We start from the raw sequence: 26,514 nt of genomic DNA on the forward strand, positions 1-26,514 counted from the left end.
AAACCCATGTTTAGTTGAATATGCTACAAAGACAACATATTTGATGTTCAAACTGATAAATATATATTTTTTTGCAAATAATCATTTACTTTAGAATTTGATGCCAGCAACACGTGACAAAGAAGTTGGGAAAGGTGGCAATAAATACTTGTAAATTTGAGGAATGCTCATCAAACACTTATTTGGAACATCCCACAGGTGTGCAGGCTAATTGGGAACAGGTGGGTGCCATGATTGGGTATAAAAGCAGCTTCCATGAAATGCTAAGTAATTCACAAACAAGGATGGGTGAGGGTCACCACTTTGTAAGCAAATTGTCGAACAGTTTTAGAACAACATTTCTCAGTGAGCTATTGCAAGGAATTTAGGGATTTTACCATCTACGGTCCGTAAAATCATCAAAAAGTTCACAGAATCTGAAATAATCCCTGCACTTAAGCGATTATATTGCAGACTTTTGATCCCTCAGGCGGTACTGCATCAAAAACCGACATCAGTTTGTAAAGGATATCACCACATGGGCTCAGGAACACTTCATAAAACCACTGTCAGTAACTACAGTTAGTTGCTACATCTGTAGGTGCAAGTTAAAACTCTACTATGCAAAGCCAAACCCATTTATCAACAATATCCTGAAACGACGCCGGCTTGGCTGGGCCCAAGCTCACCTAAGATGGACTGATGCAAAGTGGAAAGGTGTTCTGTGGTCTGACGAGTCAACATTTCAAATTATATTTGGAAATAGAGGATGTGGTGTCCTCCAGAACAAAGAGGAAAATAACCATTCGAATTGTTTTAGGCACAAAGTTCAAAAGCCAGCATCTGTGATGGTATGGGGGTGTATTAGTGCCCAAGGCATGGGTAACTTACACATATGTGAAGGCACCATTAGTGCTTAAAGGTCCATACAGGTTTTGGAGCAACATATGTTGTCATCCAAGCAACATTATCATGGACGCCCTTGCTTATTTCAGCAAGACAAGTGTTACAACAGCGTGGCTTCGTAAAGAAAGAGTGCGGGTACTTTCCTCGCCCGCCTGCAGTCCAGACCTGTCTCCTATCGAAAACGTGTGGCACATTATGAAGCGTAAAATACGACAGCGGAAACCCCAGATTGTTGAACAATTAAGGCTCTACATAAAACAAGAATGGGAAATAATTCCACTTTCAAACATTCAACAATTAGTTTCCTCAGTTCCCAAACGTTTATTGAGTGTTGTTAAAAGAAAAGTTGACGTAACACAGTGGTGAACATGCCCTTTCCCAACTACTTTGGCACGTGTTGCAGCCATGAAATTATAAGTTAATTATTATTTGCAAAAAAAATAAAGTTTATGAGTTTGAACATCAAATATCTTGTCTTTTTAGTGCATTCAACTGAATATGGGTTGAAAAGGATTTGCAATTCATTGTATTCCGTTTATATTTACATCTAACACAATTTCCCAACTCCTATGGAAACGGGGTTTGTACATGTCACTGCCACAAACAGACTACAGGCCCTGCAGCTTTTGTTATCTTACTTAATGGCGTTATTTAGATGTTAGTCATAAATTAGGATGTAGCCGCTAGCAAAGATTTTGATAGAATGGTCTCCCATTCACTCATACAATTTGACAGTGTTAACAGGCTTTGAACTTCACCCAAAATATGACCAAATCTGTGGGATTATAAGGTGTAGATTGTGAAGTTGCCACCAGGGAAAAATGCTTGTTGAGTTGAGTTGAGTTGAGTTTGAGTTTATTAAGAACATGCAAGCATACAACATGATACATCACAATTTCCAGTTTCTCTTTTCAACATGTTCGAAAAGGAGTAGTAAAAAGAAAAGTTTATTTAATCTTACCTCTTTTCTTTTACATAACAGTTGCTAAAACTTTTGTTCACTTCCTGTTCTCAATGTATTCACAATATATTCCATAAATAATCACAATAAAAATAAATAAATAATTGGTGAAGTAAGTTATATTCCATACAATGAGATAAGTAAGATTATTTTGAGAACGAAATAATGGATGGATGAATAAATTCAGAAGGTTTATCGGGATTCTTCTTCTTTGTACTTTATAAACACTTTAAGTTTGAAGAGACTCTTGAAATGGATCAATTAGTACATTGTTTGATTGCTTTGTTTACTGAAGGTGGCACATGATATGCTGCTTGCTCCTATGTGTCAGTGGCTACCAGCACAAGAAACAAGTATTTATTACAAGTGAGATGTATTTAGAGCCTAAATGAGCACAAATCCACAGAAAAATAACATGGATATCATTATTTTGATGTATTTGATTTGTGTTTGATTAGCTGGTGTCACCTTATTGAAGTAGATCAAAGTTTTTCTGGCTAGTTGTCCTATTTTTAATGGTATTATAATGGGAATAAGTGTGTTTTATGCAAGATAGTAGATGGTATGTTTCTTGTTGAAAAAAAGTTGACTCAAATCTGAGGACAAATTGCAGTGTTGTGCTTAACATAAAAGTAGTCACCTAAATATTTACTTTAGTAAGCATATGTAAGTATTCAGTGAAAAAAAACTCAAGTGCTGAGTAAATGTCAAGTAACTTCTTATTTATTTAGTAGCTATATTTTAATGGTACTTACACACACCAACTATAGTTGTAGTGTGTGCATGTGTGTGCCTGAGTGTATTACAACATGTACTACAAAAGATTATATTTATGATGTTATAAGAGGGCTAATGTTAGCATATGCACGGCTAAAACGTTAAAAAAAACATCTACAATGTAAGGCAACATGTTAACTCTAGTTAGAAGTGGAATTCTTGTAGGCTGAAATGTGAACCTTTCTACTGACTGAGGCAGATGATTTTCTAGTTTGTAAGGTAAACATTAATTAAAGGGGTTAGCTGCCTCTTTTCACATGCCGAAGTTTAATAAAAAATAATATTATGACACTTTTTACAGTATTGGGATGTGATGTGACATTCAGGCTCCGTTTGGTAAAATGGAGTCAAACGTCACAAGGGCTTATGTTAAATTGGTTAAACAAACTCATGTGACAGTGCCAGCTTGAAGAAATCTCCCTACAAGCCAACAGAATGTAAATTTTTTGCAAGCGGTAATCAATAGATTTAAATAAATGCAGCAAATTGAAATGCGACAGTGTACAATGTAACAGTCAAATTAAGTAAAGGTTCTTCACAAAAATACTCAAGTAAAAGTAAAAGGAAATGTATTGCATTAAAAGTACTATGACAAGTACAAATGATCACTTAAGTAATTTAGCGTGTTGCTACTCACCTCTGGTGATCATGCACGCCATACTGCTTGCAAATTGACATATTTTTTTAAATATGGAATAAATTTGCACAAATCTGAGGACAAATTGCAGGGCTATGCTTGATGCACTTGACCAGAATCATGCATGATAAGCTGCTTGCTTCTGTAAATTAAAATTTTTAATAAATTGAAGGTCCTGGGTTCGATCCCCGGCCTCAGTGTCTTTCTGTATGGAGTTTGCATGTTCTCCTCGGGACTGCGTGGGTTCCTTCCGGGGGATCCGGCTTCCTCCCACCTCCGAAGACATGCACCTGGGGATAGGTTGATTGGGAACACTAAATTGGCCCTAGTGTGTGAATGTGAGTGTGAATGTTGTCTGTCTATCAGTGTTGGCCCTGCGATGAGGTGGTGACTTGTGCAGCTGGGATAGGCTCCAGCACCCCCTGCCACCCTGAAAGGGACAAGCCGTAGAAAATGAATGGATGACCCAGATTTTTTGCAAATTTTACAACAAATGGCATTGTAACAGAAACAATCATATGGAGTCAAAAGAGTGCATTATATGCTGCTGGCTTCTTGCTGAAGAAAAATAAAGATAATGGAGTCCAAATGTATACAAATCTGCATTCAATGTGTGCATCATGTGATCATCACCGCTATCACAGCCTGTTTTGAGGGACTTGGACTGGTTGTGTTGTGTACTTCATGTCTTGATAAAACCCCTGCTCATGTCATTCTGAACATTATTTGTTAGTGTGTTATGAATAATATAACATCATTTTACACTGTTTATTATTGTTGCCCTTGCAGCGGTGTACGACTGCACTGCATCAGACTGAGAGACAGTGTGTGTGTGTGTGTGTGTGAGCGTGCATGTGTGTTTGTGTGTGTGAGTTTCCCTTTGCTAAACACATGCGATGGTTATGTTTACAGAAATGGACGGACGGACTGCGGTCGGTGATTCACAACTTCAAGGCCAACAACGTGTGTCCAATGACGTGCCTGAAGAAGCAGTGAGTGCACCTTGAGGCTGTCCCCGTCTGCGTCTCTGGCTGGCAGCAAGGTCCAATCTGTCTTCATTTGCATGTCCTTGTTTTAGCTGGATGAAAATGTGCGTCCTGACCAATGTTAATGGAAAGATTCCTGTGAGAGGGTAAGAGTCAATCGTCGCTGAGGTGTTCGCTGCATGAACTCATTTCTATGCCAGTAAAATCTACTCAGCTTTTTTTGATATCTCCTTTAAAGGATTACACGTACATTTGCATCAGGGAAGACGGAGAAGGGGATCTTTCAGGCTCTCAAAGACTTGGGCCTCCCGAGCGGCAAGGTCAGGTCTTGCTTTTCAGATGAGTTATTGGAGCTTTACTAGCTTATGTTGATTTAACGCATATATTTTTCAATTATTTTTTTCCAAAGAATGACGAGATTGAGCATTCAGCGTTCACATTTGACATTTTCTACGCACTCACACAGAAGATCTGTCCTCGCACAGACTTAGAGGACCTCTTCAAGAAGATGTAAGAAAGGCCCTCGTTCTGCTTTTGTTTTTTTTTACTTCCTTTCACTTTACTGAGTTCTTAATCATTCTGTACCTTAATATAATAACACAGTTAAACCTCTAAAGTTAAACACAACTTTTTGATCAAAACTAAATAATATAGCAGCTTGGTATGGACATCCATCCATCCATGAATTGATTAACGTGGACCCCGACTTAAACAAGTTGAAAAACTTATTCGGGTGTTACCATTTAGTGGTCAATTGTACGGAATATGTACTGTACTGTGCAATCTACTAATAAAAGTATCAATCAATCAATCAATCATTCATTTTCTACCCCTTGTCCCTTACAAATTAACTAATAAGATTTAGACTTCCTTTTATTGTCATTCAAATTTGAACTTTGCAGTACAGATAAGAACAACATTTTGTTGCATTAGCTGATTAATAAGCCAATTAATTACCATTAAGTATGAATTATTAATTGCCTCTTTAGGTAATGAAGGCACTATGAGTGCATTCCTAGTCTGCAACCTGCAGAGGCGCTGTTTAGTCTATACTGATTTGTTGTCTAAGTCTCAAGTGTCTCAGTAATTCTCAAACTGTGTTATGTACGCGGGCTCCTTCTTGTGGTATGCCAAATAATTGCTTCATTGAAGTTCAGTGTTTTATTTTCCTATATTAAAACACAGTGTTACTGGTCAAACAGGGATTTAAGGAAATAATTCATTATTTCCCATTTTTATTGAAACAATACTTGCAACTACCATTTCTTCAGTATTACAGTTATCTAAAAAATGTTTGTAAATGTATTAAAAAATGTTATTGTTAAAACAATAAAACATAATAAACACTGTATATTGAAATAATAAAAATGCACTAATAGAAAATGTAGACAAAGTTAAATTAAATAAATGAATAGACAATTTTCAATTGTTAACCTATTATTTATTTGGCATTTTATGTAACCTAAAAAAAAGTATAAAATTAGAATCCATTAAAAAAAAAAATCAAAATACAATTAGAAATGATAATAATAATAATATACAGTGTGTGATGTGTGTCACCGGTGACTTTGTTTTACATGTTCAACTATCACACAAGGGTAAAAAGAAGTTAGGCCCTGTAAAACAAACAAACAAATAAAAACATAAAAACTTAACTTTTATAACAAACATGGATTTTGCTTTCTTCAATGTAAAGTCTTGTGTCTACATTTATTCTCTGAATAAACCTTTTTTGTCCTTTTGTAATAAGTATTGTGCCAAAAGAAAAATCCAACCATTTATTACTGGTTGTATTGCATTTGCTCCTCTTTACCCTGGGCTTAGCAGAAGGTGTTTAAAAAAATATGAATTTCCATGTAATGCTACTGCATCTTGTTGTAAATAATAGCACCTGCTGCACTAATAACTTTGTCTGAAGAGCCTAACCTGCTTCTACAGTTGACTTTCTAGCTAATGACCATGACTCAGTCCTGCTTTCTCATGTCTACTGACTGCCTGAGTCAACCACTGTTTCCAGGAGCTAACATTTTGTTTTCTTCTAATTAATTCCTTTGCAGCAATGGGAGCAAAAGTGATTATTTAACTGTAGACCAGTTAGTCAGCTTTCTGAATGAAGTAAGCTCTTTATCATTCATAAATTATTGTGTTTTAGCTTGTCATGCGTCCCCCTCCCCCCCTCCTCTTCCCTCACTTCTCCTACCCTCAGCTTCCCACCATGCCCTGGCTGGAAGTTGCCCTCCATCTTATTTGCTCAGTAGCCCAAATCTTCCCGAAAACTCCATTAGGAAGTTTCACTTGCAGACACCCGTCAAGGGCAACTTCCGTCCGACTCCACCTCTGCATGCCATCCTTCATTTCTCATCCCTCATCTCTGTCCCTCTCTGCTGCCGCCACCGCTCGCCTGCCCTGTGTCTGATTGGTGTTGCCACGGCAACGGAAAGGTAGAAGTTTCTGTCCTGTTGCTCGGCTCCTCTGGTTTCCTGCTGGCTGTGTAATGTGGCTGAATAGTTTCTCTTGCGTTCTGTGCCGTACGTTTGCAACACGCAAATTGGAGCTTTGGGTTGCAATAATAAGGCTACCTTGTTGACTCAGCGCCTCATATTCCCTCATCTAAAAGCACTGTTATTGTACATGAAATCACCTCCCGCATTCTTACTTGTAAAGATCCTTTAGTCCCGTGTCGCGTCACCTGTGTGCTGTGCCACTTGTTTTTCTGATTGTTGCTTTTATTTTGGCGACGTCAACAAGCTGCCTGTTGGTTTGTGTGACACATGACGTACCTATGCTTCCCAGAACCAACGGGACCCCCGATTAAACGAGATCCTGTTCCCATTCTACGACCACAAGAGAGCCATGCAGATCATAGACAAATATGAGAGGGATGAGGAGCTGAAAAAGAAAGGTAAAAAGGGATCTGTGGGGCTGTGCTGCCATCTGCCTGTGGGAGATTTAAACTACACCTTGCAGCACCATGTTATTTTGCCATAATTGCATGTTTATAATACAATGTCATTATTTATAGTGTTTTCAATGAACAAAATGATACTTTGCATAATATTTTGCAATATGTTAAATTATATCAATACTTTTTATTGAGCTGTCTTTTAAAAATGTAAAAAGCGTTATGTGACATTTTCCTCCTTAACTTTAAAAAAATATATTTTTAATGTGTTACTTTTAAACATTAAGTTAATATAATAAGAAAATGTTTTTGTTTTGTTTAATTATATATGTATCTTATGGCTATATTTTAACCCCATTTTTTTAGTAAAATAAAATTTTTCTTTTTAAAAAAAATGTATAACAACATTTATTGCTCCTTTCTTGTATTTTTGCATTGGATTTGGTATATGCGTTATTGGAGGAGTACAACACACTAAACAAACTGTATATGCTTTTATGCCTTTTTTCTCTTTTTAACATTGAAATAATTGTAAAATTATCTAAACATGTTTTCATAATTTTAGCTGGAGATTATAATAATAACAATAATGATATTATTTGTAAACAAAGCATTCTGCCCTCCTTGAATGTTGGTATTTAGTTTGGCAGATAGGTAAGCAGTCCTATAATTTAGAGAGAGAAAAAACTTCCATGTTGAGGTTGTTTATTGGTTGCCTCCAAATGACAAAACTAAGTACATAAAAGAAAGCCCATTAATATACACATAAAATGGAAAAACATGTAGAAGCATGGAAAGGTATGAATTGAAAAAGCAAATTAAACAAAGTAAGAATGTTGCCACTAGTTTGATACTAACATACAACGGCCGATCCTATTACCATGCTAACAATAAATTAGTATTTTGATTATTTTAAACTGTTACAAAACGTTTGACAAATTAGATTGGAAGAGAACACATTTGACATAAAATCGCAAATGCATAACTACTTACAGGTATATATTCCCCAAATTGAGTGGAATAATTATGACTGCTGATTATTATTAAACTATTAATCAAATTTGACAAATTAATGAGTGATATTGTTTATCTTTAGGTCACATGTCCAGCGATGGCTTCTGCAGGTACCTGATGTCGGACGAGAACGCTCCGGTTTTCTTGGACCGGCTGGAGCTTTACCAGGACATGGACCAGCCCCTGGCACACTACTTCATCAGCTCGTCGCACAACTCCTACCTGACGGGGCGCCAGTTTGGAGGAAAGTCGTCGGTGGAGATGTATCGCCAGGCCCTGCTCTCTGGATGCAGGTATTTCAACAATGCCTGGAATACATGTTAATACATCTGCTGGAATAATAGAGATGCATCTTTTGTGCCAGATGTGTGGAGCTGGACTGCTGGGACGGCAAAGGAGAGGACCAGGAGCCCATCATCACTCACGGCAAGGCGATGTGCACTGACATCCTGTTCAAGGTACTCACAATATTAGATGATACAGTATATGGATGCCCACTTGTGGTTAGATTGTGATACTGCATCCTCATGACCTTTCTTTTCACGGAATCACCAAAAATAATTCCCGGGCACAGCCACCGCTGCTGCCCACTGCTCCCCTAACCTTCCAGGGGGTGAACAAGGGGATGGGTCAAATGCAGAGGACAAATTTCACCACACCTAGTGTGTGTGTTTGACAGTCATTGGTACTTTAACTTTAACTAAACTTTAAACTGTTATGTTTTCACATAGGATGTCATCCAAGCCATCAAAGACACAGCATTTGTCACAGCAGAGTTTCCTGTTATTTTATCTTTTGAAAACCACTGCAGGTATATGTTATATTTGCACTATTATTCATGTCTTTGTCTTGATACACAAACCTGCTTGTGTGCCCCACCAGTAAACCACAACAGTACAAGATGGCCAAGTACTGTGAGGAGATCTTTGGGGACCTCCTCCTGAAACACCCACTAGAGAACTTCCCGGTAATTCCTCCTATACCCTTCCACCTTTTCCCTACTCACTTATTATTACACTTGAAAAATGTTCCTCGTGCAGATTGAATCCGGGCGCTCCCTCCCCTCACCAAACGACCTCAAACGTAAAATCCTCATCAAAAACAAACGCTTGAAACCCGAAGTAGAGCAGAGTAAGTATGCCGCTCCACCTGTATACCGCCCCTTCTTCGAAAAGCCAGGTTATGTTTCATATGTTTGTCATACAGAGCAGCTGGAGGCCTTTAAGAAGCACATGGAGGCAGGCGAGACCAACACCACCGCTATCATTATGGGAGAAGAGAACGAGGACGACCCGGAGAATGGTCAGATAATCTTTTTTTACCATGCATCTAAATTACTTTTGGTTTGTTTCCTGCAAAAAAGGGATAGACAAAGCATGTCAGTCCTGTGTTTTACATGTTTACATTGGTAAAAGCAGGTACTATGAGGTACGGGTCTCCCAATTCGGATATTTGTCCGATAACAGCAAAAAGTACTGTTTATCAGCTTGCATGTAAAATCTCTGATACAAGTGCTCTGATAGAAGTAGTCCTGCAGTGTGTTTACTTGTGCAAAACAGGACAGCCAGTTAACATTTAAATGTCTTCCAATAAGTACACAAGGTTGGTATTTTCTTGTATTTTCATCAAGTCACTTACAAAAGATAAACATGGTCGGCTATAGGCTACTGGGATGTAGCAGCTACACAACATCTAAACGCACACAAGCTAGACATATGAAATGCTGGGACGCTCCCTTTTATGACAGAAGAGTCCATCCAGAACCTCTTGTTCTAAGCCTGTCTAAAATGATAAGAGGTGATTGGAATTGACAATTGACAATTTGACAAAAAAGTAGTAAGTACAAACAATAGCAACACCAGCGCTGTGAAAACAAACTGACCTGTTAAAATGTCAGAATGATCTCTAAGATGGACACCCTCCTCACATGCTTTTGTCCATGTTGCAATGCCACCCTTAAACTGAAAGTTAACTTGACGTGTGTGCCAAGCGCACACACATTCTTCTCCACTCTCGCTCTCTGCAGCTGTTACTTCTTCCTTCGGAACCGAAATGGGATACAATTGTGTGTGTATTCGCTAAGATATAAAACACAGGATGGATTTATGTGTTTATAAACTTCTTTGAGTAGAACCACGGCCAAACGTAATAATTTCTAAGGTGTTCCATTTTGCTCAAATTTGGGAAAATAGTACTGTCCTGTAATAAGTGTCCCTAATTGAACAACACTGCAATCTAAAAAAGGACATTTGTCAATATGAACAAGTATTGAATAATTATAGTTGCATATAACAGAATGATGTGTTTGTGTGTTGGCCCTGATAATAAGGTGGCGAATTGTCGAGGGTGTACCAAGCCTTCCGCCAGAATGCAGCTGGTATAGGCTCCAGCACCACCCGTGACACCAAGAGGGACAAGACGTAGAAGATTAAAATGGATGGATGGAATGTTCGATTCTTGCTGATATTGTATAAGATCACTTAAGTTGGGGAAAATAATAAATGTTTGTATTTTTGGACGATTATAGAATCGATGAGTAAACGTCAATAATCGATAATCAATTTATTTATTGTAAATTTTAAAAACTAATGCAGACAGTTCTAAGTTGTGGCTGACAGCAGCGAGACACCTAACCGGGAGATACGACCAGCTCCTTTATTATCGGGTAGCTATGGTCCAGTTTTGCACACATTTTAATAAATTTGATAAATGTCGGAATTAATTTAACTGTTTCTTATGTCAAATGAATAGTTGTTTTTTTAAAGTTGCAAGTGATAAACGGTTATTTAGTGAAATTGAAAATAAATATAATACTACATCAATACACATGAATTAAAGATGCATCAATAATCGATTTTTAATTGAATCGTTGCTCCTGAATCGTAATTGTAATCGAATCATGAGGTTTCCAAAGATTCCTTCCTCTAAAGATAAATATTCTTACTGTCCAATATGCAAAAAGCCAATGTTTGTATTGTTTTGGAAGTAAAAAAATACACTCCTACTTTGAGATTTTTCTGCTGGGATGACGTAAACTACTGCTAGTTGCTCATTTGTCGAGCAGATTTGTCATTGTATCAGTGTTAGACAATTGTGGGTTAGAAATGACAAAAATAAACACACATTAGTATACTGGGTAGCCCATAGCCTCTTCCTGGGTCAAAAGGTGTGTTCTTTTTTGCAGAGAAGTAAATACAATACATGACACCCTTGTTCTCCTCCATTTTTGTCTCATTGATGCGTTCAATAAATGTGTGTGTAGGAGAAAAGGAGCCCGAGGACAAGGATGCGGCGTCAGAGGCTCCCAGCAGCCTGTCAGAAGTGGCCAGCGACAAAGAAGCCAACAGTGATGCTCAGTCCATTGCTGTGAACTCCAAGAAGGATGAGGAGCGCAGCAACAGTATCAAGAAGGTGGCTGCCACCTTGACGAGCTACTACTGTACACCAACCATACGTATGAAAGAAACATGGTTTAAAACTGCAGTACTTTGTGGATATCTGCGTGTCCAGGTGCCTGAAGATGACGCAACAGAGGTGTCAGAAGCTACAGAAACCGCCGATGCCACAGATATCTCGGAGGCATCTGACCCAGACAACAACAACAAGAAGGTAAACAGTACCAAATTAAAGTACCATCTGGATCCATTGTCAATCTAATCGCTTTCTGATCAGGGTGGCGAGGGCTCCGAGGACCTAGAGGAGGCTCTCATTGCTCAGTACACGTACGTGGGTGCCACCACCAACATCCACCCCTTCCTGTCCGCCATGGTCAACTATGCGCAGCCCGTCAAATTCCAGAGTTTCGACGTGGCCGAGGGTGAGCATGCTTTAACCTCTACTGCGTTTTGTGTCAACGTGTAAACTACATTTGTATAATTCCTGTTCTGATTTTTTTAAATATTAATTGATCAGCCACTGATCAATATCGGCAGATTTCAATGAAAAATTACATCATAGTACTTATGCCAATTCAGTGTTTTGGTCCTTTGACTGACAGAGGCAGCGAGCAACAAATAAAGTACATTTTTACAAGTATTATTATCAATGAAGTACCGACAGACGAGGCTAAACACGTTACACACCAAGTAAGAACAATAAGGAGCAGACAAGAAGGCATGCTAATCGCTAAACTAGCAGCGAAGCTAACTTTAAACAACACAAGAAATAAATGCTTAGTAAAGTTCAAGAAGTGTAGATGGAAGTACGTTGCTGAAGAAAGTAAGCAGTTATTAACAGGAAAGTAAGAAGTCGAATAATAAGAGTTAGAGTGAAGATAATATCAATCAATCAATCAATCAATGTTTACTTATATAGCCCTAAATCACTAGTGTCTCAAAGGGCTGCACAAACCACCACGACATCCTCGGTAGGCCCACATAAGGGCAAGGAAAACTCACACCCAGTGGGACATTGGTGACAATAATGACCCAGTGGGACGTCAGTGACAATGATGACTATGAGAACCTTAGAGAGGAGGAAAGCAATGGATGTCGAGCGGATCTAACATGATACTGTGAAAGTTCAATCCACAATGGATACAACACAGTCGCGAGAGTCCATATAAAAACAAACTGATGCTGTGCCAGCATTGTCACATTGTACATCACAGGTAAGAGGAGGGCGGATTGATCCATAAATTGGTAGTGGTGAGACCAAGGGTAGTATCAGTGTATTATTAATACTAGAGTAATTAGATCAAAATTTAAATTGCTCAAAATCGGTTTCTTGTCATTTTTGTTAATCTGTACAATGTATTGGACTAACTCTCTGGACACAGGAAAAGTTTGAGGCAAAAACCAGTTGATTTACAAGTATAGTACAAATGTTTGTAGATTAGTTTGTACTTTTGTTTGATTAACTTGTACTATCGCATTTGTTCTGATCAAACAACTGTATGTAATAAAAGAGAATAAGGAACTACTTCTAAAGTTGTGTTAATATTGTTACACTGTCAATACCACCTGAATAATTTTTTTAAAAGTACAGTTAATACATCTCGCTGACTAATGGATGATTGTTAACGTCAGCATAAAACTGTGGTCGTAACATCACTAACTATTAGTAGTATTTTTACTAATGAATGAAGGCTGCCGCTAAAGAAAGTTGAGCAAGGTAGCACTGCATGTTTACGTAAGGTTCATGATCTGCAATGTTAAAATTTGGCCTTCTGATTCTGATCTGCATGCAGTTTTTGATATATTAAACAAAGTCAGGACTAATAATTGCTTCATGGTGCATTGTCCCAACTACTAATTACTGGGTCAGCATGATGTGATAAGATGTGTTTTCATCATTTATCATTTGACTTCAGTTTTGCTACACAAAAAGTGGAGTTACGGAGTTTTTCAATATGCTGAGGAAACATTTTCTTCTTTATTTTTTTTTCATATTATCTTATGATCTTCCTCAGAAAAAAACATCCACCACAACATGTCCTCTTTCAATGAGTCTGTGGGGTTGGGCTACCTGAAGACCAACGCCATCGAATTTGTGAAGTATCCTTTTGGCTTTTGGTCCACGTAGACTCTGGAGGCTCTCTTGAACTTGATTACTTTTAGTAGAAAAAAAAAAAAAGTAACCATAACAAACAAAAAAACATTAAAATCCAGTGTGGACCTTGAGAGACAAGTGTGGGTTTGAACCATGTTGCATTTGCTTACCTCACACACACATTTTCACTCTCCTGCTCCAGGGGGACTGCTTGACCCAAACTGTTCAGTCTAAAAATAGTCCATCTGATGTACACGCACACACGTGCTTACTGTGTGTCTTTGTTGTAATTTTTCCTGAGCATCAGTGCAGCTACAACAAGCGTCAGATGAGCCGTATCTACCCCAAAGGGGGCCGAGTGGATTCCAGTAATTACATGCCTCAGATCTTCTGGAACGCAGGCTGCCAGATGGTCTCGCTCAACTTCCAGACCCCAGGTACCGCATCACGCCACGTGGACCACACACACACAAACACACACACACACAAACATAGACACACACACACGCACACACACACTGCATATAATTATATACACTGCCTTGAAAATAAATTAATGATGTGCGATGGACAAAATGTTTTTAAGAGCAGAAATTATAAATATTAGGAGCTACCACTGCACTGGGATGTATTAGTTATGCATGTGTTTTGCATACTACTGTGACCTTATCAAAGCATAATCAAATGACATACAGTATACAGCATAGGTGTCAAACTCAACGCCCAGGGGGCAGACCTGGGGCCTGATGTACCAACAGTTGCATGGCTGTCCTACTAAATATGGACGTACGATTAAATACAGAAAATGGCGTATGTCAGTAGAAATTCAGATGTAAATCGCAATCGACATGGAAACCTCCGTAGACGAGTGTGTGGCCCGGCACGCCTAGACCGTGTGTCCTTTACATATGCAAATCATAATGAAAATAGCCATGTGCTTGAGCTCGGCACGTTCTGACCAATCACAAGTCAGTAGGAGCTGCTTCTTTCTCCTGTTTGGTGAGAACAGCAGAGGGATTGTCAGCCTGTCATTAATTGCCGGTTCTCTGAGAACTGAACACAAGTGGAAATTTTGAAAAATAAATGGTCTTGTCAAGAAGAAATTGAAGAAGAAGACTGACTTGGGGAAATTAGTGCTGCACTCTATTTGAAAAGATAGTCACTAAAATGATACGTACGCTACACGTAAACGTTGTGTGCAACAGCAACAAACATGGGAGTAGACGCGAAGATACCTCATGAATTGCAACCTTACCCAAGCTTAAACGATGCATATCCATCCGGGAGAATCTAGACAACAATTTCATTGACCCAGCCACACTCAAAGAAGTTGTAGACCTTCATGCCTTTCCACATTTTCCACTGTTTTGTCGTGTAAAATGATGTCTAGAGCACAAGAGTTAAATTTGTCTGAGAATAGGACCGAATTATAATCCTTGATATCACTCGACAAATCTTTTTTGATAAAGTATAGGGATCTTTTCCATTTCATAGTTGGCTGTTTTGCTCGTATCTGCTTTTTGCAGGAAGATTTAAGCCTCTTTTGTACTCAGATAGTTTGTGCGCTGATCGTTGTAAAACAGCCATCTTGGCTTGGTTGACCAGCACTGGTTTTCGCTTCCGGAAAGAAGTCACAAGTCGAAATACGAGCAATATGTAAAATGCCATAGTGTGTAAAATAAAGTGGCAGGATTGTTTAGAATGAACACACTTACTGTAATTGAACACAAACATAATGCTTAAATGTTCTAATCATATTTTTTACTACAAACATGTATTTTTATGTGCAAAGAATTATGCGTAAACATCCACTGTGACAAGCTAGTATTAAAATAAAATACAATTGACTGACTTAAAATGTCAATGTAAATGTGTAAAAATTGTAAAACAATAATATTCACTCTAATGTCTTTCAACTTTTACTTTTTGAGAAGCATTGTCCTCTGCAGTTGACATGTGTATCAGTTTAGAAAATGCTGTTTGTCATAAAAGTTAACTGTTAACTTTCAATAATGTAAATTCCTCACAAATTGATGTTTAGCAATTTCCCATAAAGGTTAACTGTGATTGACAGCTATAAAGACCAATCATTGCATTCCGCTATCAAATCGGGTGCCCCAAATTGGGAGGGGGCCCCCGGGCCTCAGCCCAGGTAAGCCTTGTGCATTAAGGCGACCGTGGGCGTGGTGCACCTTGACCAAGTTTGTTTTGGCTTGGACCACTCGAGACGACCATGGCACGGTTTATTACGTCTGCCAAATCGGTTATGTTTTTGCCAGGGCTTGTCTGTCTGTTTGTTAGTGTTACGGTCGCCGTGACGTGGTGTTATCTAAAAGGGGTGCGTAACATAAAAGACGGACGCTTCGGACTTAATAATTCTTCTTAAACAGCTTATTTAAAAAAGGAAAGTTGCAGTAGTACAAATTGTAGTGTCGCCTATGCAGCGAGTCGTGGCAACATATGCAGGTGCACGGTGATCAGCTGGGCTGGCAATCTGAGAGAGAATCTCCCAAATCCTCTGTCCGCTGCGCACAGGATTATGGCAAATGTAATTTATTTTTCGACCAGCCAACACACACGCGCCAGAAAAAAACTATACTCACCAAGTTTTTCATTTGATATGGTCACACGTCATGGCATTGTTGTAAAGAGATTTTGGAACCGCAATAACGCGGTATCTACAATACCGTTACATCTCTAATATGATATAATGAAAAATTGAGTAGGAGCATTTTGAGTTTTATAAACAATTATTTTAACATAAACCCGTAGAAAAAGCGGACATGCTTCAGACCCTTGAAACCCAAAAAGAAAAAGTGTTATCAAAATAACACAAGCTTTTTATTTGTTTGAATTTTTGAAGTTGCAAATGTTAACCTTTAGCCACACTATTATCTTTTGGAAAAATCTAATACCATAAACATTTACTCCAACAAATATGTGGACTATTAAAAACTAACCAAATGGGGTAAATGACCTGTATGAACAGTTTTTTGTTCTTTATCTTTTCAACATTATTTTTGTACCCTATACTTTCTTGCCATTAATAGAGCGTGTCATTGGCCGCCTCGTGTCACATGGGAGGAGTTACAATGCATGTGATAGATGTGTGTATATTTCCTGTGTGTTTAGTGGGTTACCGTAATGACGAGGAAAGCTGCACAGGTCAAAATAAAATGTATTTAAATCTCCTAAAAAGTTGTGTTAGTTAAATAAAATATTTTAAAAAGTCTGATTATGTTGTAGTTTCCATCTGGACCGTAATCCGTCTATTGAGGACCCCTGCTGTTGACACTTGCCACATATGGTTTTAACAGAGTTCCAAACCTTTTGATGCAAAACTTTATTAGTTGAAGTCTGAATCAAGGTGCATTACAATGTAGTGGTTCTGCTTTTGAGCGTTAGAAACCAAGCACAGTCTGCAGTGTGGAGGAAGCAGCCTGTTGGAAAGCAGCTGTTGCCACATGACCAGAGGCCAACATAGTTCAGCATATGGCGCTCTTGCAGCCGCTCATGTGGAAGACTGCACAGGAGAGGATGAGCTTTGGGGAGTTGGGGGGGGATAAATGTGCCATCATTGGATTTTTGTGTATTTTTTCAGATCTGTCCATGCAGTTGAACCAGGGCAAGTTTGAATACAACGGCTCGTGCGGGTAAGAGAGTATCTTCCTTGCCGACACTGCCTCTCTCATCTCTTAAACCTTATCACATCTCATTAGTGGTTGCCTCCCACGACGGGCACCATTGTGCGCTCCCGAGGGTCCGTATAAGTAGTTTTTAGAGAGGACTCTTCAGCATTATCCGTGTCTTCCTCTTGTCTAGTATTTCCAGCGCCAATGCTTGTAATAGGATGTCCGGACTTTTGCCACACAACCATTGCGACCAATGCAACTCACTAAAACAGACTGTCCTCTGGGGCCCCTTATTCTCTACACAGCACTGAAAAACATCCATGTAAAGTACTTTTTATGAAAAAATTATGTCTACACATGCATAGATCAGGAAACTAATTTATTGTCATTATTACAATATGTATTAATTTATCTTCGTTAATTGGTTTCAGACCTGATTGCGTTAAGTGAGTTTCTGCAAAGCATGAATTCTCATTTATAAATTGAATATTTTCATATAAGCCATAAAAAATATTTACAACCCTCTAAACAAATGGTTCTTAACCTGGGTTCGATCGAACCCTAGGGGTTCGGTGAATCGGCCTCAGGGGTTCGGCGGAGCTCAAAACACACCCGACTCTTCGTGTAAAAACAAACTTCTCCCTATCGGCGTTTACGGATATGGCAACAGCTGACTGATTTGCAGGTGTCTAATTTGTTGTGAGTTTATGCACTGTCTTGGTTTTGTTGTTTGAACAAGGTGATGTTTATGCACGGTTCATTTTGTGCACCAGTAAAAAAAATATGGTAAAAAATATGGTAACACTTTAGTATGGGGAACATATTCACCATTAATTAGTTGTTTATTAACATGCAAATTAGTAACATATTCTCTTAACTACTCACTAAGTACTAATTTATGCCTTATTCGGTATGGCCTTATTATAACCCTAACCCTCTAACCCTGACCAAATAACTCTAAATTAAATCTTTGTTACTTAGAATGTGTTCCCCATAATAAAGTGTTACCAAAAACATATAACTTTGTTTTGAATTTGAAAAAATATATATATATATATTTTTCACCAAAGAAGGGTTCGGTGAATGCGCGTATGAAACTAGTGGGGTTCGGTACCTCCAACAAGGTTAAGAACCACTCCTCTAAACATTAAAAAATACTTGCATTGTCACTTTTACCTAATATAGTAGACACAATAATATAAAATCAAACATACTGTACTGTATTGATGGGTGAATTATGCCTCAGTGAGTGTTTGGCACACTCACTACTTGTATCTACAGTGAGCGTGCCACTGTCGATACAAGCGGCTAACCACTATAAAACACTAACACAGTAATACTGTTACTGTGTTAGTGTTTTATAGTGGTTAGCCGCTATCTGCTGGATTAAAACAATCACTACATTTGACCTGCAAATATAAAAATAGTTGTTTTTTTATGATCCCCAGTAACTGCTGCAATAGTCGTATTGATCCTTCGTGGGGTCGAAAATGTTAAAAACACATTGATACATGTACAAAAAAAACAAAGATAAACCCCAAAAAAAGAAAATGATATTTATTTTTGTAGGATTATTTAAAGTCTTATTAATCTTTTACAAAATGTACTGAATTTATTTTAAAAAAGTTTGCAGATATTGGCAAATATAATTGGGTTGAGTTTTTTCTCCATGAATATCTGCGCAAGAGGGAATATTAAACGCACAACTGTAGTCAATGAGCCAAATAATAAACAAAAAAACAACCTTTATGTTTTTTGATACCATAATACAAATATGATCCCACACTTTTTCTTAGTAAAACAATGATGAAAAAACTGATGTCAAATGCGACACGCCACTTTTCCGACTTTATTTAGTACGAGCCGAAAGAAATGCTTCCTGACGACAAACAAAAGTTTGGAGCTTCTCAGTCAAATGACACAGCAGCTGCATCTATCATGTTTTTTTTTTTTTTCTCAAAGTGACATACACATATGGGTATCGAGAGACGCTCCTAATGGTTTTATAATGCATTGATGCTTCAGTATCGCTTGAGACATCACTGCTGCATTGTAATACAAACAAGACATACTGTACAATAATATAGATTCACATACAGTTAACTACACAGTTCTTAAACACAACCACTAACTTGTGAAAATGCTGCAACTTGTCCTTTGAGGATGACAATGATCTGCTGTGCAATACAGTTAAGTACCTTACATTTGTTATTTAAAGTTCATTTTTAATCTTAAAAAAAAAATTATTGAGACAAAAAAAATGCTGAAAATGTGCTTAAATATACATATTCTTGACTAATAATTGGGCGTAGTAAAACATAATAATTTAATGATATTATTAATGATTATATATTAGCTATAAAGTGAAGTTTGGATTGGAATTGGAAGCAGGAAGTGGGGACTGTAGACATTTGAACGATACAGCAGTGACAATGAGTTTGACAATGAATGATGAATTATTCAACAGCAGAATATTGAATTTAATCTTACTATCAGGGGTCCCCAAACTACGGCCCGCGGGCCAGATACGGCCCGCCAGCATCCAAAATCCAGCCCGCGGGCAGTACCGAGTAAAAAATAAATAAATACATTATTATTGTTATTTCTTTTTATTATTTTATTATATTTTTAATCTGTTCTTTTTCATCCATCCATCAATCCATTTTCTACCACTTGTTACTGAGTCTCCTAGGCAGATACGGCACACCAGCTTCCAAAATCCGGCCCGCGAGTAGTCCTGGCTTAAAAAGTAAATAAAAATTGTATTTATTTATTTTTCGATTATAATTTTTTTTAATCTATCCTTTTTCGCCCATCCTACAATCCATTCTCTACCGCTTGTTACAAGGTCTCCTAGGCAGATAAGGCACGCCAGCATCCAAAATCCGGCCCACGGGTAATACAAAGTAAAAAAAATAAAAAATAAAAAAAAAAAAATATATATATATATATATATATATATATATATATTTTTTTTTTTTGTTTAATTTTTTTTTTTTTTTTTTTATTATTATTTCTTTTTAATCTTTCCTTTTTCGCCCATCCATCAATTCATTTTTTACTGCTTGTTACTGGGTCTCCTAGGCAGATAGGGCACGCCAGCATCCAAAATCCGTCCTGCGGGTAATACCAAGTTAAAAAAAAGTATATATACATAGTATATATATATATATTTTTTTTTAATTATTATTATTTTTAATCTTTACTTTTTCGCCCATCCATCAATTCATTTTTTACCGCTTGTTACTGGGTGTCCGAGGCAGATAAGGCACCCCAGCATCCAAAATGCAGAATCATTTCACCACACCTCGTGTGTGTGACAATCATTGGTACTTTAACTTTAACTTTTAAAATCCGGCCAGCGGGTAGTCCCGACTTAAAAAAAAACAACAACAAAAAAAACGATGTTTTTGTTTTTTTAAATTATAATTTTTTTTAATCTGTCCCTTTTCGCTCATCCATCAATCCATTTTCTATCGCTTGTTACTGGGTCTCCTAGGCAGATACGGCATGCCAGCGTCCAAAATCCGGCCCGCGGGTAGTACCAAGTAAAAAAAAAAAAAACTTTTATTTTGTTTATTTATTATTTTTTGTTTTAATCTGTCCTTTTTTGCCATTCATCAATCCATATTCTACTGCTTGTTAGTGGGTCTCCTAGGCAGATACGGCACGCCAGCGTCCAAAATCCGGCCCGCGGGTAGTCCCGACTAAAAAAAAAAGAAAATGGTATTTATACTTTTTTTTCAGTCTGTCCTTTTTCGCCCATCCTTCATTCCATTGTCTACCGCTTGTTATTGGGTCTCCCAGGCAGATACCGCACGCGAGCGTCCAAAATCCGGCCCGCGAGTAGACCCGACTAAAAAAAAAAATGGTATTTTAAAATTTTTTTTCAATCAATCATCAATCAATCAATGTTTATTTATATAGCCCTAAATCACAAGTGTCTCAAAGGGCTGCACAAACTACAACGACATCCTCGGTAGGGCCCACATAAGGGCAAGGAAAAACTCACACCTTTAATCTGTCCTTTTTCGCCCATCCTTCAATCCATTGTCTACCGCTTGTTATTGGGTCTCCCAGGCAGATACGGCACGCGAGCGTCCAAAATCCAGCCCGCGGGTAGACCCGACTAAAAAAAAAATGGTATTTAAAAATTTTTTTTCATCCATCCATCCATTTTCTACCGCTTATTCCCTTTTGGGGTCGCGGGGGGCGCTGGCGCCTATCTCAGCTACAATCGGGCGGAAGGCGGGGTACACCCTGGACAAGTCGCCAGCTCATCGCAGGGCCAACACAGATCATCAATCAATCAATGTTTATTTATATAGCCCTAAATCACAAGTGTCTCAAAGGGCTGCACAAACTACAACGACTTCCTCGGTAGGGCCCACATAAGGGCAAGGAAAAACTCACACCTTTAATCTGTCCTCTTTCGCCCATCCTTCAATCCATTGTCTACCGCTTGTTATTGGGTCTCCCAGGCAGATAGGGCACGCGAGCGTCCAAAATCCGGCCCGCGGGTAGACCCGACTAAAAAAAAAAATGGTATTTTAAAAATGTTTTTCAATCAATCATCAATCATCAATCAATCAATGTTTATTTATATAGCCCTAAATCACAAGTGTCTCAAAGGGCTGCACAAACTACAACGACATCCTCGGTAGGGCCCACATAAGGGCAAGGAAAAACTCACACCTTTAATCTGTCCTTTTTCGCCCATCCTTCAATCAATTTTTACTGGGTCTCCTAGGCAGATACGGCACACCAGCGTCCAAAATCCGGCCCGCGGGTAGACCCGACTAAAAAAAAAAAAATGGTATTTAAAAAAAATGTTTTCAATCAATCAATGTTTATTTATATAGCCCTAAATCACAAGTGTCTCAAAGGGCTGCACAAACTACAACGACATCCTCGGTAGGGCCCACATAAAGGCAAGGAAAAACTCACACCTTTAATCTGTCCTTTTTCGCCCATCCTTCAATCAATTTTTACCGGGTCTCCTAGGCAGATATGGCACGCCAGCGTCCAAAATCCGGCTCGCGGGTAGTCCCGACTAAAAAAAAAAAAAGGTATTTATTAATTTTTTTTTAATCTGTCCTATTTCGCCCATCCATCAATCAATTTTCTAGCGCTTGTTATTGGGTCTTCTAGCCGCTCAAGCAAATCATATTGTCTAAAAATGCATTTTCCCAGCGGTAACGAGACGTCATCACGCTTGCACGACAAAGGCGGCAAGTGCGCGATCTTTCAGTCAATTAGTGCACGAGGGGGAAAAATGCCGAAATCGTTGGGGAAACTATACACAAGAGTGTACAGTTTTTAAACATCAGTGAACATATGACTTTTGTTCATTTTAAGGAAAAGACAGTTTGGATTGTATACATATATATATATGTATGAATGTATATATATGTATGTATGTATGTATATATATATATATATATATATATATATATATATATATATATATATATATATATATATATATATATATATATATATATATATATATATATATATATATATATATATATATATGGCGGCCCCATGTCAAATTTTTTTAACCCAATACGGCCCCTGGGTCAAAAAGTTTGGGGACCCCTGCTTAATATCAATCAACACATTTTATTTACTGATAATTTGTGTTCAGTTGATGCTTAAAGTACCAGTGTAGTGTAAAAACAAGTTGCTTCTATATTGAAGCTATATCAGATTAATTACACCTCCCCAGCCATTTTGAGAGTTAATGAGCCAGCCAGTCACGTGGTCTGTGACGTAGCGTTAGGAACCAGAGATCACTCTTCCATCAACAACAATGCTAATCAAGTAGACTTTGTGAGAGCCAACAACAATTACTTTGGGACAAATTATGAACCAGAACCTTATATGTTTTAGCCGGAACACAAAGAGGATGAGCAATACGTTTTAAAAGCTGAGTGCGTAACGGCTGCAGCTTTATTGTAACAACATTGGTTGGTGCTAAACATACAAACTAACCATAATAAACCATAATAAAACAAACACTTACTAGACAATTTCCACTCTCTCTGGGATGCTGACCGACAAGATTCTAACATAATCCCGTTTAGATGACGATTCAATCGCAATCCTTACGAAGGGTTAAAAAAAGGAGCAACAACTAGGTCTTTTTTACCATCTCTGCACGTGAAAGTCGACCAGCCTGTCGGTCCATAGCTATATTTTTCTACAACAATTGTGAGAAATGCATGAATTATAATCTAGAATTTACTTTTAGCAAGCTTGAGACAAATCAGAAACAGCCACCGGCTTAGTGTGGCAACAAAAGCAATGTAAGCTAGCATTTGCTCACTGCTATTAATGCGCGGCTAAAATAGGCAGTGTGCGTTTGCGCTTATAATAACAATGTCGCTAATGTTTTGTTGATTTTCAGATCATGACATGTAAATGGAGTATTGTTGGCGGTTTCCGGATGTTTCAAAAGAGAGTATAATGAGCGAAACAGAGGACCCTCGATCTCCTGACTCAATTGTTGGCTATTTATTTTGAATGCATGAATGCATAAAACGGCCAAGCATATGTGTTCTTGTTTTACGTAAATGGTTGTACTTGTATAGCGCTTTTCTACCCCTTTTTAAGGAGCCCAAAGCGCTTTGACAGTATTTCCACATTCATCCATTCACACACACATTCACACACTGATGGCGGGAGCTGCCATGCAAGGCGCTCACCAGGACCCATCAGGAGCAAGGGTGAAGTGTCTTGTCCAAGGACACAACAGACATGACTAAGATGTTAGAAGGTGGGGATTGAACCAGTAACCCTCAGATTGCTGGCACGGCCACTCTCCCAACTTCTCCACGCCGTCCCCACAGGATTGTGAATGATTAACAGCACATCTCTTTCCAATTTTTGCGTATTTCTAGTATGACTAATCTGATAATATGGTCAAAGTGTTACTCCAGTGAAGTAGAATCTACGGAAATTGCCGGAGATATTCGAAGCGGAATATTCAAAATGGCTGTCTGAATTTGTGGCGTTTTGTGATGTTTTGCCAGTATTTTCACATATTTTGCAGATTGTCATTACAATTGATATCCATCCATTTTCTACCGCATGTCCTTTTCGGGGTCGCGGGGTGTGCTGGAGCCTATCAATTGGATATACCGGTAGTTTAATGGATACAAACAAAAACAATTAAGCATATAAAGTCAACTTGTTTTTCCACTCTACTGGTCCTTTAATATACAGCAATAATTTATTAATTATTTTTTATTTTTTTTATTTCAAAAATATTCAATTGTATTTTTTATTGTTATTTACTTGACATTTTTTTAATGTATTTTATCTGTATTTGTTTAACATCTTTTGTTCTTTTATATATCTTTTTTTTTTTTTTTTAACTTCTATTTCCATTTTTCGGATTTGATTTTTTTAACATTTGTGTTTACAACGTTACTGAATAAGTGATTTATTGTTCTGTTCATTTCTCTTTCTAATAAAATGGTGACACCTAAAAACAGTAAGTGTTTTAACATTAACAAAAACGTGTAAATAAGCAGCAATAGGAGTTTTTCATGAAATTAGCTCTGCTTCTTCTTACTCCTTCCGAGACATGTGATGTTATTCAATTTAACTTGTTAAGCATATCCAAAAGCAATAATCACCTAAAAGCGACTAAAACCTTTTCATTTGTGTTGAAGGTATCTGCTGAAACCTGACTTCATGCGGCGCTCGGACCGGATGTTTGACCCTTTTTCTGAGACGCCAGTAGATGGTGTGATCGCTGCTACCTGCAGTGTGCAGGTCAGACATTCTCATTACCTACGAACTGTGAATTAACCATCATATTATCCAATCATAAGTTTGTCAACCCACCTTCTCAACGCAGGTGTTCTCGGGCCAGTTCCTGTCGGACAAGAAGATTGGCACGTACGTGGAAGTGGACATGTACGGCCTGCCGACTGACACCATCCGTAAAGAGTTCCGCACGCGCATGGTGATGAACAACGGCCTCAACCCCGCCTACAACGAGGAGCCCTTCGTCTTCAGAAAGGTGGGCGTTGGAAGTTGTGAAGGTTTGAAAATAAAAGGATGGAAGGGCCAAAGATAACATACAAAAACTAGTAGAAAATATGTTAATGTTTGATTCGTATCTTTTTTTATCGTTTTTTTTTTATATTAGCTTTTATTATGTATTGAGTATTATTAGAAAACACATTATAGTTACACATATCAAAAATAACCAGAAAAAGTGTTAGAGGATTAGTTGTGTATTTGTGTTTTCATTAAAATGTTTAAATGAGGGATGTCAAACGATTAAAATATTTAATTGGGATTAATTGCATTTTGTTCATAGTTAACTCAAAATTAATCGCAAATAATCTCAGATAGATACAGTTTTTCATCATTAATAAGTATACCATAAAAATAGTAAATTATTGTTTGTATTCTTTAATTACTTGTAGTCATCAATGCTTTCCACCAGTGCTTCGGTAAACAAGTGGTGACACAGATTGTTTTTATATTGAATGAAAATACATTAAAGTGCAGTTTGAATTTGAGATTCTGTAAAATAATGTATACCAACACATGAAACATGTGTAATGATTATTTCAGTTTTTGTTTTTTTAATAATTAAAAAACAAACAAGAACACAACATGTTCTTAGAACATGTTATATCAGAGGAGTGAAATCTTTGCAGACAAAAACAAAAAGTCTGATTAAAAATATTTGGATATAAAGTACCTTTTCTGATTAAATTAGTGGACTCCCCCAGTCGGGACCAATACAGTCACTTAGACCAGTGGTCCCCAATTACCGGGCCGCGGCTCGATTGGTACCGGGCCGCAGAATAATTATTTTTTTTTTGTTTTTGTTTTTTTTTTGTTTTGTTTTGTTAAATCAACATAAAAAAACACAAGATACACTTACAATTAGTGCACCAACCCAAAAAAACCTCTCTTTTTCATGACAAAAACCTCCCTTTTTCAAGACTCGCCGGTTTGCGGGACATATTATCAAGCGTTGACCGGTCCGCAGCTACAAAAAGGTTGTGGACCACTGACTTAGAAGTTCTGAGTGCCTGCAAGTCCACATTCAGGGCAGGATTACTGGCGCTGCAGCAGATAGTAAACATAAAGACTATCACTAAAGTTGCTGCTCTTTTAAAATGTTGTATTTCAACTTCTATGTTAGTGTTAGTCATTTTTCTATATTTCGTTCTCCTGGGCTACATATCCACCCGTGT

At 37.9% G+C, this 26,514-nt stretch overlaps 1 protein-coding gene across 5 annotated transcripts in view; it reads left to right on the forward strand.

Annotated features, from left to right (window-relative positions):
- LOC133553154 (1-phosphatidylinositol 4,5-bisphosphate phosphodiesterase beta-4-like) overlaps positions 1–26,514 on the forward strand; it is a 162,082-nt gene that overhangs the window by 122,666 nt on the left and 12,902 nt on the right. For all 5 annotated transcript variants that reach the window (XM_061901031.1, XM_061901034.1, XM_061901030.1 and 2 more), the window contains 20 exons: positions 4,173–4,252; positions 4,339–4,392; positions 4,485–4,566; positions 4,656–4,756; positions 6,304–6,361; positions 7,040–7,148; positions 8,245–8,455; positions 8,527–8,620; positions 8,894–8,973; positions 9,045–9,129; positions 9,203–9,293; positions 9,369–9,464; positions 11,425–11,573; positions 11,673–11,771; positions 11,835–11,979; positions 13,573–13,657; positions 13,965–14,089; positions 17,254–17,305; positions 24,967–25,069; positions 25,155–25,319. In XM_061901031.1, the coding sequence (XP_061757015.1) occupies positions 4,173–4,252; positions 4,339–4,392; positions 4,485–4,566; positions 4,656–4,756; positions 6,304–6,361; positions 7,040–7,148; positions 8,245–8,455; positions 8,527–8,620; positions 8,894–8,973; positions 9,045–9,129; positions 9,203–9,293; positions 9,369–9,464; positions 11,425–11,573; positions 11,673–11,771; positions 11,835–11,979; positions 13,573–13,657; positions 13,965–14,089; positions 17,254–17,305; positions 24,967–25,069; positions 25,155–25,319 (2,064 nt within the window). The remainder of the gene's footprint in view (positions 1–4,172; positions 4,253–4,338; positions 4,393–4,484; positions 4,567–4,655; positions 4,757–6,303; positions 6,362–7,039; positions 7,149–8,244; positions 8,456–8,526; positions 8,621–8,893; positions 8,974–9,044; positions 9,130–9,202; positions 9,294–9,368; positions 9,465–11,424; positions 11,574–11,672; positions 11,772–11,834; positions 11,980–13,572; positions 13,658–13,964; positions 14,090–17,253; positions 17,306–24,966; positions 25,070–25,154; positions 25,320–26,514) is intronic.

Source organism: Nerophis ophidion, linkage group LG05 (assembly GCF_033978795.1).
Source record: "Nerophis ophidion isolate RoL-2023_Sa linkage group LG05, RoL_Noph_v1.0, whole genome shotgun sequence".
NCBI classification, from domain to species: Eukaryota; Metazoa; Chordata; class Actinopteri; order Syngnathiformes; family Syngnathidae; genus Nerophis; species Nerophis ophidion.